At 30.2% G+C, this 12924-nt stretch overlaps 2 protein-coding genes across 4 annotated transcripts; both read left to right on the top strand.

The window, feature by feature from the left end:
• The first annotated feature begins 2184 nt into the window (after positions 1–2184).
• On the top strand, positions 2185–12770 carry LOC113849545 (adenylate kinase 4). The gene is made up of 7 exons (XM_027479530.1): positions 2185–2189; positions 9960–10191; positions 10839–10984; positions 11084–11203; positions 11357–11524; positions 12090–12179; positions 12482–12770. The coding sequence occupies exons 2-7, from the start codon at positions 10086–10088 to the stop codon at positions 12578–12580; spliced, it is 729 nt and encodes a 242-aa protein (XP_027335331.1). The 5' UTR covers positions 2185–2189; positions 9960–10085; the 3' UTR covers positions 12581–12770.
• Positions 3297–6381, top strand: LOC113849544 (nucleolar protein 56-like). 3 transcript variants are annotated; one of them, XM_027479529.1, is made up of 9 exons: positions 3298–3641; positions 4035–4249; positions 4363–4520; positions 4637–4824; positions 4899–5151; positions 5391–5539; positions 5624–5758; positions 5989–6218; positions 6285–6341. In XM_027479529.1, exons 1-9 carry the CDS (start codon positions 3437–3439, stop codon positions 6339–6341), a joined length of 1590 nt encoding a protein of 529 aa, XP_027335330.1. In that variant the 5' UTR covers positions 3298–3436. The 3 variants fall into 3 exon arrangements, with proteins under 3 accessions (XP_027335327.1, XP_027335330.1, XP_027335329.1); XM_027479526.1 differs by having other exon boundaries at positions 3297–3641; positions 5980–6381; XM_027479528.1 differs by having other exon boundaries at positions 3299–3641; positions 5989–6379.
• Positions 12771–12924: the final 154 nt, after the last annotated feature.

The following is a 12924-nucleotide window of genomic DNA, read 5'->3' as shown; positions in this document are numbered from 1 at the left end:
GTAGAAAACTGTATTTAAAAGTAAAAATAATGATGATATTATTATTGTTATACAAATATTATTATGTTAAAATAACAAAATAATAAAATTAGAAAAAATATAAATATAAATTAATTGACAAATATAAAAGAATTAAATTAGATAAATATATGAGGAAGAATTATGTGTGATTATTATTATAAGGTTAATAAAATGTAAAAATAATTATAACAAAATAAAATAGAAATAACAAGAATGAAATATAGTATAATTAAAAAAATTATATTATTAAAAATCTGCAGTTGTTAAATTTGTAATAATTTTTAATAAATATTATGTCATGTAATTAAGAAATAGTAAATAATTTAAAATTGTGAAAGATAAAAATATAGTTATTCATCACTTAATTATAAATTGGTTTAATTTGAGAAAAAAATTAGGGTAAAAGAATAAGGAATTAAGTGAAAAAAAGATGAATATATAAAATTTTAATTAACATTTTATTGAAAATATTATTTTAAAATATAAATGACTGAAAATAAAAATATTCGATTAATTATTAATTTAGACATTTGAATATTTTAAAAAGTTTGTAGTTATTTATATGATTTTGATGAATAATAATAAATTTGTAATTTTATTCAAGTGAAAAAAGATTTAAATACATTAGTAAGAATTTATAGGTTAAATTTTTTATAATGATATTTTGAAAATATAAATTTTGTTGTAATCTATTATTGGAACATATGCTGTAAATGTACTAATTGTAGGTAAATTTAGTTTGATAGAGTATATTTTAAGGTACAAATTGTTTAATAGTAAAATAAAATTGTTTTTATTAAATTTTGTTACTTATATTGTAGATTTGAAGTTTATAGTTTACTTGTTTATATAGATTTCAGATGGCATCATCTTCGTCTCGTAGTAGGGTGTTAAATCCCAGCCTGAGGATGGTTCATTATTGCGATATCAGTCTATTCACGTTTCATAACATATTTGGAATGGTTGTGAACACCCAATATTGAGAGTGAGAATAGGTCATTTCGTACATGTTGGCATGGAGGGAGTGCCAGTAGAGATTATTCCTCATTTGACAGTAGCAGGATTTGCTGGAGTAGCACAGTTGGCTAGTATTCCTATTGACCGCCAATTGATTACAGCGTTGGTAGAAAGATAGAGGCCAGAGACCCATACCTTTCACATGCCTCTTAGAGAGTGTATTATTACTCTTCAAGATATTGCTATTCAGTTGGGTCTTTGTATTGATGGAAGACCAGTTATTGCCCCTATAGGAGGTGACAGAGCATAAATCGTTGAAGATTTATTGGGAAATAATGCATGAACAAATAAATTTTTCAGCTAATGATCATATCAAAATCATTTTAAATAGATAAATAAATATAATCTCAATTGAGTTTCACGTACTAATAATGCATGAACAAATAAAATTTGAATCTAACTTTTTGTGGTCTTGAGAAATCATAGTATTTACGTAGGTATGCATACCACCTCATCTGGTAATTTTTCACTTATTTGAATTTTTGGGTAGCAATGCTCTTACTTTCCAAGGACATCTAGAATTATGATTCACACACTTGACAAAATGAGTTGATACTTTTGACTCAACCACAAAAAATATTTGATGTTTCTTCATTGCATAATATTTTATCGTCATTTTTACCTCCTCTTTAGAGTCAAATAGTTGTTCAACATATAATGCATCTCATTGTACCCATGATTGTGACGAATACAACTCAGAAAAACCCAATTCTTGATCAGGATGATCCCAATTAATAGCAGTGTAGTGTGAACTTATATTCTAAAAGAGTGTTATAGAATCTGTATTAAACTTAACTAATGTTAGTTACAAATATTTTACAATTATTGTATTATATAAAATTATACCTGTGGATTGTCCTTGCATATCGTTATTTCTTCCAGTGTTTGAAATATTCATCATTGAATCGAAGGCATCTTCCAAATCAGTATCAGAAGAACTATCTAAAGGAATTTCTCCTTCATCTTTATAGTCATCATCGTACTCATCTTCTTCATCTGTAGATGCAGCAACAAATATTTATTAATAAATTATAAAATTTTAAACATCATATAATTTAAATAAATATAATACATTACCTCCTCCAATTGCATACTCTTCTTCATTGTCACTAACATTAATAGTTGGGAGTGATAAATTTAAACGTAACAAAGTTTCACCTACATGAAAAGTTTCACCAACCGCAATATCCACATATAACTCAACTGATGTTGTTCTTGATAAGCACTTATCATACAGTCAATGTCTTCATCATCACATACATCTAAAATTGTGTAATTTTCACTAATTGAATCAACTAAAATTCGTGAAATCAGTTTAGAAATTACATTACTATTGCATAATCTCAATTTTGTATGTATTTTTTTTTCAACATCTGATAAGTAATTTCATGTTCTATTTTAATCATTTTCTTATTCCCTTCAAATATGATACTCTCATTTCCTTCGTACATTCTTCCATCCCAGTATAAAATAACCACAATTTCAGTCATCATGTGTATCAAATTAAAAAATACAGCCAAAATTATTACAAAAATTTACTAAACAAATAGTAATAAAAAATATTACAAAAAAATTAAAATAAAAAAAAATTTACATTCATATTTTTAATAATATTATATTAACATTAAATAATTTAATTAATTCCTACAAATATTTTTAATTTCATCTATTTATAATAATATTAAAATTATTAATTCAAACTTATTTGTAATAATTAAAAAATTTAAAACAATAAATTAATAACATTCTAACCTGTAATTTCTTTTACCAGACCTTGCTTCAAATGTTTACAATCGATACATATTCGTCTCGTAATATATATACATCTTAATTGGATAAAGACTTTTAGATAAAAGCATGTCTTTTGTTTTGTCCATTGGGTGAAAGAGTGAACGAGATATGTATCGGCGTCAAACCAACCGACACAGAGTGAGTGTCGCCATTCTTTCAGTCAACACATAAGTGTTGCCAAAAACATAACCGACACATGTGTCGGACCACTGCCAGCAGACACATGTGTCACTTGGCATAATTTTCAATTAGTGTTGACATTTTCATTGATAATATTTACTACTGTATCGTCACCATTTCTTACAACACTCCGTAAATTACCCCAGACAGCAAATTTCTTACCAAACAACCCGGAGAAGGAGATATTGTTTCTCCATTAACCCTATGTGGGCAAAAAAAAGCCGCTTTTTGTTGGGTATTACAACCCGACCCATAATCCTGCTTTCCGCTCCTACCCGGCGTACGAACCATATACCATTTTAGTCCTTTTCTTTTCTTAAACCCTAAACCTTGGCACCAATACCCTTTAGGCAGCAGCAGCTTCCTTCAAATGCTGTTTTCTTTTTCTCTATCTCTGTTTTAGGGTTTTGACTGAGTTGAGACATCAATGGCGTTGTTCCTTCTCTACGAATCCGCTTCGGGATACGCGCTGTTCGAGGCTCATGGCCTCGACGAAATCGGACAGAACACTGAAGCGGTTCGGAACTCGGTTTGGGACTTGAACCGGTTCGGCAAAGTCGTCAAGCTTCGCTCTTTCAATCCTTTCACGTCTGCTCTTGATGCCCTGAAGCAGTGCAATGCCATCTCTGAAGGTAACCCTCTCATCCAACGAATCAGTTTCTTTACATTGTTATTCTCTGCGTGCCTTTCCATGGAACTACGTGTGTGTGTGTGCGCGCGCGCGCGCTCAAGGAAAGCTTGTGTGTTTCTTTTGTAGCTATGTGGTTGCTTGTTTCAAATGTTTGCTAACGTGTGATATCATAAATTAAAGTTTATGAAGTCCTAGTTGATGGCTGGTAAGACATTTAAATAATCCGTGGATCTTAGTTGAGGTGTTTTTGTTTTTCCGAGAAATTGCAATAGTTTTGACTTTGTCAAGGAACTTGGTTGGGTTTGATGTTGTGGTGTTTTTTTTTAAACTTGGATTTTCTTCTTCCACTTTTGTTCGTTGCTCAAAGATTTGTTGTTTTGTTTTGGATGTTCAGGACTATTAACTGATGAGTTAAGGACTGTTTTGGAGACTAACTTGCCTAAAGTCAAGGAAGGTAAGAAGTCCAAGTTCAGTTTAGGAGTATCTGATCCTAAGATTGGTTCGCAGATATCTGAAGTGACTAAAATTCCGTGCCAAAGTAATGAGTTTGTGAGTGAACTTCTTCGTGGTGTGCGGTTCCATTTTGATAGGTTTGTCAGTGATCTCAAGGTTAGCATTTACTCATGTGTCCTTTTGTATTTCTGCATGCAGGATACCCATTTACTACTGAAAATACATTTTTCTCATTCATTTTACTATTTTGTCCCACTTGAATTCCACAGTCTGGAGATTTGGAAAAGGCACAACTTGGTTTGGGGCACAGTTACAGCAGAGCAAAGGTGAAATTCAACGTTAATCGAGTTGATAATATGGTCATTCAAGCTATCTTTCTTCTTGATACACTTGATAAGGATATCAATTCATTCTCCATGAGAGTCAGGTAGTATGTTTCAACATTGATTACACAATTAAATATTAGAATTAGTTTACTTCCTTCAAGAGAATTGATAAACTTGAAGAATTCTTTTTCTCTACTGGATCATCAATTACATGCAGAGAGTGGTATTCATGGCATTTTCCTGAGCTGGTGAAAATTGTAAATGATAATTATCTGTATGCTAAAGTTTCAAAATTTATTGAGGACAAGTCAAAGTTGTCTGAAGACAAGATTCCCGGCTTAACTGACATAGTTGGAGATGAAGACAAAGCAAAGGAGATTGTGGAAGCTGCCAAAGCCTCCATGGGTATAAATCTTATTCTTTTGCATTTAACTTTTGCTTCATTCTCTATCTATATCTTCTTTCTCTTGATTTTTCAGGACAGGATTTGTCCCCTGTGGACTTGATCAATGTCCAGCAATTTGCACAGAGGGTAATGGACCTATCTGAATACAGGAGGAACCTCTATGATTACTTGGTTGCTAAAATGAATGATATTGCACCAAATTTGGCTTCTTTAATTGGTGAAGTTGTTGGTGCTCGTTTGATTTCACATGCCGGTAGCCTCACAAATTTAGCTAAGTGCCCTTCTTCAACTCTTCAGATTCTTGGTGCTGAGAAGGCTTTGTTCAGGTTTTTAACTCTACCTCTTGTTTTGAAGTTATTAGAAGTTTGAACTGCAAATTTGTTGATAGAGACTAAAACTAACAATGCTTTATTTGTGCAATTGAAACTGCAAAATTCTGGTGTTCCTGTATTTGTAGGTTGTGTTTTGTCAGGAGTAGAGCAACTAATTTTGGTCTGCATTGTTGACATACAATTCCTGCAAGCGCTCACAGCTAATTTATAATGCATTTGTCTGCTTTTTTCAGGGCATTAAAAACAAGGGGGAACACTCCCAAATATGGTCTGATATTCCACTCTTCTTTTATTGGTCGAGCATCTGCTAAGAATAAGGGCCGAATGGCTCGTTATCTTGCAAACAAGTGCTCAATTGCATCACGGATTGACTGCTTTTCTGGTTTGTTTCTTACGTATTCAATTTAGCAATATTTTATGGCTGTGCTTAGCACCTTTTTCATGATTTTGTTGTACTGCAATGCAGAAAGGGGTTCTACTGTTTTTGGGGAGAAACTCCGGGAGCAAGTTGAGGAACGACTTGACTTTTATGACAAGGGAGTTGCCCCTCGCAAGAACATAGATGTCATGAAGTCTGCTATTGAAAGTGCTGAAGACAAAGGTCCCATATCTAGTGCCTACCTCTCTGGTTTTCCCTGAAACTTGAAAGATATAAATTTGGTTGAGAATATATCTCAAAACTTATGACTGGTTACTACATGATGATAAAATGTTTTTTTGGTTGAGGTTATATCGATGTTAAATTTGTTTTTAAGATAAGAAGCATAAATGTTGCAGTTCCCAATACATTATATCTAATGTTGGAAGCTGATATAATATTAGTTGTTGCAGATACAGATACGGAAACAGAAGTGCCTGTTGAAGTTTCAGGCAAGAAAGGCAAAAAGAAGAAGCAAAAAGCTGCTACTGCAGATGGTGATGACATGGTTGTAGATAACCCTGCAGAAGTTACAAATGGTGATGTAGGGGAGGATCATAAATCAGAGAGGAAAAAGAAAAAGAAAGAGAAAAGGAAATTGGAAGAGGAGATGGAGCAGGCTGAAGATGATGGTGCCAATGGGGTCGCAAGTGAGCAAAATGGAGCAGTTAAAAAGAATAAAAAGGATGAAAATGGAGAAGTGCTGGAGGCTATTAATGAATCTAAGAAGAAGAAAAAGAAATCAAAAAGGAAGGATAACGAGTAAACCAGATGTATTGCAATATTAACTGTCGAAATCAATTTGTTATGTTACAGTTTTGGACAATGTTACATTTTGTTGCTTTGAACTTTTACCAGTTATTTCACATGTCTAGACTTCTGTTGACTTAACATTTAGCATACAAATTTTGTCCTAATAGTCTATCGCATGATTTTTTTTATCTATGATTCGATTTTCTAGCGAGCTACCAGGTAATTGAATTTGCACTTTCATTATACTTAAGGAAAAATGATAGACGTATAAATAATTGAATATCACAATAGTTTAGAATTGTGTTGCATTTTATGCCAGTCCTTAAACTATTTATCTATCCACACAAGGATATTTTTTTTCGTCTACCATTTTGACAGGTTCCATAGTGGCAGTATATTTAATTCTTTTACAAATGGTTATGGTAATCCGCTTTCTCCAAAAGAATGGATGAATTATTTTGTAACATCTACATGCGGATCAGTTTATCAAAAGGTCATTTAGACTTTCAGCCATTGGTTCACTCTACGATCATTATATTAGTGATCGGTTTTGTTTGCTCTTTTTATCAATAGCATTTGGCTTTTGACCAGGACAGATAAAAATGAATAAGAAATTACTCAACTAGTATAATTATGTAACAATCTAATCATACCAAACTTCGAGGAGTCTGCTTTCAGAAACTAAAACTGAAATAAACATCTCATCTGAAGCGGGCATGACTTTGTTTTCTTAGAAATTTTTTATGGACCTTTTGTATAATTCTGTTTAATCTGTGTAAACATTAAAAAAAAAAAAAACAGAATTGTGACTAAGAAATAAATCGATAGGGATTTTTCTTTTCCAGTTTTTTCCGGGTCTCTGTTACCTAAGATGCATAAATTAATAAAAATAATTAATTTTAAAATATTTTTTAATATGTATTTAAGAATACACAATAAAAACATGTCTATTGTCATTTTTATTTAAATACTTTTTCAAACATATTATTTTTTTCTTATTTGTAACCTTGTTAACTATAAGGATATTTAAGTAAAAAAATTAAATAAAAATGACCATAAATACAAGTGACAATAAACACTATAATAAATTTATATATAACAATTTTCTAGCAAAAATTACATATTACGATACATTTAAATCGTAAAATAAAATTACATGCTCAAAATTTTCAATAAAATTTTATTATTTAATTAAAAAATTTATTTGTTAAAAATATTAATATAATAATTTTATCTAGATTTAATATCATTGAATTTATCTCAATATCTTTACTGTTTTCAATTAGAGAGACACAGTAACAATTTACAAAGTATTTTTTAAAAATATATAAAATTTAATGTATTGATAACATTAAATGTTCTTTCATGTATCTAAAGATATATAATAAAAAATTAATTGTTTTATTAAACATTACAATATTTACTGTTATTAATGCTTTAAATTATGATATTTTATGATTTATTAAAAAATTTATTATAAATAAAATCTTGTGGTATACTTTTAGATATACAGTAAAAATATTGTAATTAATTAATTATTTTTCTCTATACAATAATACAAATATTAATTATTTATTAATTTTAGAAAATAAAAAATAAAAAAATTAAAATATTACTAAAATATAAAAAAATTAATTATTCAATATAATTATACCTTAATATTTATAATAATATAAAAAAAATCATGAATATTATTATTATTAATTATTTCAGAGCATTTTCTGTAAAATTGTATCACTTATCCTCTGTTTGTTTAGATCAAAGAAAATAAATGAGAAAAATTTTAAATTTAAATAAAAGATAAAACAATTAATTTTTAGTTTTTAAAGTTTTTTTTTTATTTTTTTATTAAACTGAAAAGAATCTTATCATAATTTTTTCTCGTCGAACTGTCTAGATTAGTTGTGGTTTGTATTTGTTGGACTGGATGTGCTGATGACCTTTTTCAGTTCAGAGAACTGATGACGAAATATCAAATATTTCACAAATTTCATCATTATTTATTTATTTTTCTCGTTTCTCTTACACATCAATGGTGCATCTTATTATTTTGATGAAATGGTCTAAATTCAATTTCAAGAAACTATCTGCATAAATTTTTCATTTAAATAATATCTTTGATCCACTTCTACATTGTATTTTTTGAATAATTTAAGATTCATTTGTTTTATAATTAGGTGATAATTTTGATGAAATTAACTGTGTTTTACTTTTCAAAAGAAAAAAAAATGTTTTTAAACATTAACTACCCACATTTTTTTCCTTGGTTATAAATTATATTTAGAAAAACGAGGTGTTGCAAACTTTTTCCTATTTGAAATGTAGCAGTCTAAATATTTGACAATGATTAGGAAATAAAGTGATTTTTATAATTAATCTTATTTAAATGTCACACTTTTTTTCTACTTTAAATAAAATGATAAATAAGATTTTTTTATACCGAAAAAAATAAATATTAAAAGTATAGAAATTTAGAAAAATTATAAAAATATTCTTTTTTTTTAATTGACATTCTAAAATAAATGGTATTAACAATTTTTGGTAGTTGATTTTTTTTTAATTTTAAAAAATTGTCATCAGTAAATTTTTATATATTTTTAAATTTTTAATATAATTTTAAAAAAATTTACTTTGATCATTTTTAGTAATTTATAAATTTTAGCTGCTTTATTTGACTTTCGTGTTGACAATTTTAAATTTTTAAAAAATTATATATATATATATATATATATATATTTCTATTTGACAAAACTTACAGTCCAAACAAAATAAAATTAAGCAGTAAGCCTAGACTAAAAAGTTTCTAAAGCATGAACCCTTCGAGAGGGTTCCAAAGAAGAGTGAGTCTTAAAAAAAAAAAAAAACTAAATTCAGGTTTTATTTCAGGCAACCAATTAACACTCTAATATTTTAAAATACTTTATAAAAGTTTAAAAAACTAATAAATATCTATTAGCAATTTAATTATAAACTTTCACAATTTCCCTCTTTTCAAAAGCTAACAATGTATTTCACTATTTGCCCATTGATCTCCCAAAAAGAATGTGGCGTTACACGAGTTTTCATATTTAAAGGGGGCACTGTTCATATTTAAAAATCTGTCAAAAAGTCAAAAGCCTCAAATGTCACACAAAAATTAATATTTATTTTATTAATTTTCTTAGTCCTTTTTTTTTTGTCAATCACTTGTCGTACTATTGAACTAATAATACGCTACCTCCCTCCTTCATTTTTTATGTTATATTTATTAAAAAAATTATTAATTACAATCTCATTTTTTAAAGATATTAATTAACAATAATAGCACATGTAAAAGGTAAAATATTAAATTTATTCTTTAATTAATAATTTTTTATTATTAATTAAAAAATATTTTTATTGTTTAATTTAATCATTTTTTACTCGACCTTTCATTAATTTTAATTAATAAATAAAAATATATTAAAAAACATGTTTATAAAAATTGTATTTTGAAACCTACCAAACCTATCAAAAAGTTAAAAATGTCTGCACCTACCCAAAGAAAATAAAATAATAATAAACGGTTGAACGAAGAAAAATAAAAAATTGAAAAAAATAGAATCACCTAACACTTGTATTATATCGAACGAACAAAGGGCGAGAAAGAAAGAGAAGGTTACTTGGAGGACGGCGAGTTGAGTTTGAAACGTGGGAAGCTCCGAACTCCGAAGAAGGCCAACGTTGTACAATCAAAGTCATCATTCCTTTTCCCTATTCTGCTTCGACACAAGCAGCAATGGCCAACACTAACTTGGAAGATGTTCCCTCTCTCGATCTCATGTCTGAGCTCCTTCGTCGTTTCAAGTGTTCCTCTAAACCTGACAAGCGTCTTATTCTCATTGGTATCTCCATTTTTCTTCTTTTATAAAAAAATTCATCAATTTTTCATTTTTATACTCGCTGCTAATTCAGATCCGAAAATGCTTGTGTTCTAAAGTTAGATGCTTTCCTACCCCCCGAAAAGATGTTTGTTGCGTTCTAACGTTGATGCGGTTTTTAGGGTTTCCTCCACTTGATACTCGATTGAACCACTCACACATTTGTTATGCTTTCGTATATCTTACTGATAGGAGTAGACCTCCAATCATGAGGGTCTTTGAACGTAGATATAAGGATCACAGCTCTAAACTATAAAACTAAATTAATATCTAATGTAGATACTTAGAAGCATTAAGTGGGTTAGATGAATACATAATTGGTAATTGGACAATGTTGAGAAGTCTAAGACTCTCAAATTAAGGAGCAGTATGCAGTGGGTCAGATTTGGGAATAAAGGTTCATTGCAAGGAAAACCATCCTTTCTTTCAGTGTTGGTACCGGTTTCTATCACTTAAACCGATGTTCTAAGCACTTTACTTAAATGTAGTTTCTGGCAGGGTTATTCTTCATCTTAAAGTGAATATGGTTAGCACATTCACTTTAAGAAATATAAATTTCAAATGGATTCAGAAATCCAAGTGTAGTATAACTTGGAATAATGGTAATGCAGGCCCACCTGGATCAGGAAAAGGCACCCAGTCCCCAATCATTAAGGATGAGTACTGCTTATGCCACTTAGCTACTGGTGATATGCTAAGAGCAGCAGTAGCAGCCAAAACCCCTCTTGGCATTAAGGCTAAAGAATCTATGGATAAGGTAAGATCTATTTGTATAAAATTTTACACGAGGATTTACTGTTTTACTGTGTACTTACCTGAGAGATTGCTAATATGATATTATGGTACAATTTTTCAGGGAGAACTTGTTTCTGATGACTTAGTTGTGGGCATTATAGATGAAGCAATGAAGAAACCATCATGTCAGAAAGGTTTCATTCTTGATGGTTTTCCAAGAACTGTGGCCCAAGCACAGAAGGTATGACATTGTTCTGACATCTGAGCTACTCAGTGAGTTTCTTTTGTTTGAAATATTGGGTTTATGTGTACGTAAAAAAAAATTAAGTGATTATATTCACTTTTTTACATGCTGTTCGTTTACACACTAACCCTGCCTTTTCTTTCTGTGCAGCTTGATGAGATGCTGGAAAAACAGGGTGTGAAGGTTGATAAAGTGCTCAATTTTGCAATTGATGATGCAATCCTTGAGGAGAGAATTACTGGTCGCTGGATACACCCATCCAGTGGCAGAACCTACCATACAAAATTTGCCCCTCCGAAGGTTTCTGGGGTTGATGATGTAAGTTTCTATAATTTTTAAAGCGTGAAAATGTTAGTTGCCTAAACATGATTTCTGCTAATAGGTACTTAAGCATTTATGAGAGTTCTGGTAAAGCTTTGAGTCTCATTCAAACTTGTTTTTTGGTCCACTCTCATTGAAACTTGAATATCATTAAGATGTTCAACATTAACTACAAATATAATCAATATACTTTTTATAAGACTTGAGCAGTCTCTTACTAATACTATTTATAGGACTCGACCAATCCTTCCTAGTTGAGCTAGCCTTTAGGGTTAAGCCCACTCAATTTCTAATAAATATAATGTGGTGCAACTTTTTTTATGTTATATTATTGGGAAAAATGAATGAATGACATTTTAGGGCACTGCTGGTTTTACTTGTTGGCAGTACTAATAGTCTTTACAAAAGTTTTTTCTATTTTTATCCTTTGGGATGAATAGATAATTTAGAAATGGAGGTTGCCCAATTTTCAAGGTGTTAGGGCATGTAACAAGCTTTGGTGTGTTATGTTAAGGAAGCACTGGCCCAATTACCGCTCTCTTTCTCAAATTTTTTACCTCAGGTTACTGGTGAGCCACTTATCCAGCGCAAGGATGACACTGCAGCTGTCCTTAAATCAAGACTAGAGGCATTTCACAAGCAAACTGAACCGGTATGATTTTGAATCTGTTTTTAACTAAAGACTTGTAAAATTTTAAAACTTGGATAAACAGTAACTATCAACGAGATATCATGATGTAATCTTTTTGGTTATGCTTGATCGAAAGTTTACTTAAATTCTTCTCTCACCATTTGGGCTAATTTCTTGCCTCATTTCAATTGTGTTGATGCTAGTTCTAGTACTCTGATGGTAATTATTTGAGGATTGCCTTTCTCATTTATCTGTTATTTTTAGGATTTTCTTTGCAACTTTCTTTCATAGCCTTATTGAAAATTTGTGCATTGAATATGCAGGTTATTGATTACTATTCAAAGAAGGGCATGGTTGCTAATCTTCATGCTGAGAAACCTCCCAAAGAGGTGACAGCTGAAGTTGAGAAAGTGCTGTCTTAATAGAGGATCCTCGGGCTCGAACTGGGATTGTTTTCTGTTTCACTTTTTCCCTATAGGAAAACTTAATTTCCCAATTTGTATTTTAATGTACTCTGAAATCCGCATCACTTGCAGATTTACTGCAGATTCCGGCCGTTCTCAAACTCAGATTTGAAGAGTCGCTTTAACGAAATAAAAAGTCAATTGAATTTTAATTTTGTTCTGTTTACTTTTGCTTGATTTCACTATTGACCTTTGCCCTCTCAGCGTGTATTTTTGCTCCTTTGGAAGGTATATATTGATTTCCTTAAAACTGGTTGGGAAATTGAGCTACTTATAATATGTTTGTCAAAAGTAGTTTTGGT

The sequence above is a fragment of the Abrus precatorius genome, unplaced genomic scaffold, assembly GCF_003935025.1.
Source record: "Abrus precatorius isolate BTA unplaced genomic scaffold, Abrus_2018 Scaffold9, whole genome shotgun sequence".
NCBI lineage: Eukaryota > Viridiplantae > Streptophyta > Magnoliopsida > Fabales > Fabaceae > Abrus > Abrus precatorius.
This window is presented reverse-complemented; position numbering and strand designations above follow the sequence as displayed.

Coding starts and splice junctions, on each gene's coding strand:
- LOC113849544 (XM_027479526.1), top strand. CDS start 3,437: ATGGCGTTGTTCCTTCTCTACGAATCCGCTTCGGGATACGCGCTGTTC. Junction 4,250..4,362: donor GGTTTGTCAGTGATCTCAAG/GTTAGCATTTAC, acceptor TGAATTCCACAG/TCTGGAGATTTGGAAAAGGC. Junction 5,540..5,623: donor ACGGATTGACTGCTTTTCTG/GTTTGTTTCTTA, acceptor ACTGCAATGCAG/AAAGGGGTTCTACTGTTTTT.
- LOC113849545 (XM_027479530.1), top strand. CDS start 10,086: ATGGCCAACACTAACTTGGAAGATGTTCCCTCTCTCGATCTCATGTCT. Junction 10,192..10,838: donor CAAGCGTCTTATTCTCATTG/GTATCTCCATTT, acceptor ATGGTAATGCAG/GCCCACCTGGATCAGGAAAA. Junction 11,525..12,089: donor AGGTTTCTGGGGTTGATGAT/GTAAGTTTCTAT, acceptor TTTTTACCTCAG/GTTACTGGTGAGCCACTTAT.